Here is a 1,184-nt window from a genome sequence, read left to right as displayed (position 1 = left end):
CTTGGGGGGCTTTGAGAGGTAGAGGGGGTCTTCCCAAGGCGGGGAATGCAGAGAGGGGGCGGGGCAGCGCCAGCCCCCGCGGTGGGGGGGAGGTCTTACCACTTCGCCCCCCCTTCCTCCTCTCGGGGACCCCTTCGTCCTCTGCCTTGTCTTCTCGGCAGCCATCGCGGCCACCTCCACCAGCTGCTGCCTCCGGCTGGGCCTTCTCTGGTCCCCCTGGAGGGTTTGCTTCCTGGGGGGACTCCCTGCTGGTGGGGGCGGGCTCCCCATCTTCCTGTAGATCTACCTTCTCCCGGCCTGCACCCTCCGGCTCTCCATTCTCTTCCTCCCCCTCCCCCGCTTCCTCCCCCTCCTCCTCCAGGCTGACAAAACTGACGTAGGGGCTTAGGTCTCGCAGGTGGAGCGGGGGCTCCTCTCCCAGGAACCGGGCGGCCCCCAGGCCCAGTCCAGGGCCTGGCTCGGCCCCTTGCCCCAGGCTGATGCCCACACTACGATTGGGCAACACATGCAGCACCCACAGGGCAGGGTCCTGGGGCAGCCTCCGGATCTGAGCCTCCAGCTGGCGCCCGCGGGCCTCGAGGCTGGCCCCCGCGGCCCCCCGCTCCGCCGCGAACTTTCGGAACCAGCCAAACAGGAGGGCGGCGAAGTCGAGGAACTCATCGCGGTATCCGGACACGAACTCCATGTCTTCAGGGGCACAGGGGCCTGGGCCCAGACTGAGCGGAGGAGGGGATGTGAGGTGAGGGCGCGGGGAGCGGGGAGTGTGGGGTCGCGGCACAGGATGGGGAGGGCGCGGGTGTGACGGTCGCGTCCGGCGGGGCCTCTGGATTGGACGAGTGCGGGAGCGGGGGGCTCGTTTTCAGGGCTCAGGGTGGGGGTTCAGGGTGGGAATGGGGGCTGGGAAGCGGGCGAGGAGGGCTTCACGTGAGTAGTCGGGAGTGAGACGGTATTTGGGGCAACACCCCTCAGTGCTGGGGTCTGAGCTGTGAGTAGGTTTGGAGGGGAGGGTTTGGGGAGGAGGAAAGACTTTGGGGTCCGTCTGCCNCGCTCCGGCCCCGCCCGGCCCCCGACATGAGGCGACCCTGGGGACTCCGGTCCCTCGCGCTCCTCCTCCTGCTGGAGCTGCTGCCGCGACCAGGTTCGTCCCGGGCGGGGCTGGCGCCCAGACCCCCCCCTCCGCCCCG

General features: G+C 69.8%; 2 protein-coding genes across 2 annotated transcripts in view; one reads left to right on the top strand and one right to left on the bottom strand.

Moving 5' to 3' along the window:
- The window catches only part of ZMYND15 (zinc finger MYND-type containing 15), a 10,467-nt gene extending 9,641 nt beyond the window's left edge, over positions 1-826 (bottom strand). The window contains 1 exon segment of the mRNA XM_077746763.1: positions 100-826. Within this exon segment, the coding sequence (XP_077602889.1) occupies positions 100-685 (586 nt within the window). The 5' untranslated portion in view covers positions 686-826.
- Positions 827-1,047: 221 nt separating this feature from the next.
- The window catches only part of CXCL16 (C-X-C motif chemokine ligand 16), a 2,974-nt gene continuing 2,837 nt past the window's right edge, over positions 1,048-1,184 (top strand). Inside the window, exon 1 of the mRNA XM_077746818.1 lies at positions 1,048-1,138. Coding sequence (XP_077602944.1) covers positions 1,072-1,138 — 67 coding nt within the window. The 5' untranslated portion in view covers positions 1,048-1,071. The remainder of the gene's footprint in view (positions 1,139-1,184) is intronic.

The sequence above is a fragment of the Crocuta crocuta genome, unplaced genomic scaffold (assembly GCF_008692635.1).
Source record: "Crocuta crocuta isolate KB4526 unplaced genomic scaffold, BGI_CrCroc_1.0 scaffold139, whole genome shotgun sequence".
Lineage (NCBI taxonomy): Eukaryota > Metazoa > Chordata > Mammalia > Carnivora > Hyaenidae > Crocuta > Crocuta crocuta.
This window is presented reverse-complemented; position numbering and strand designations above follow the sequence as displayed.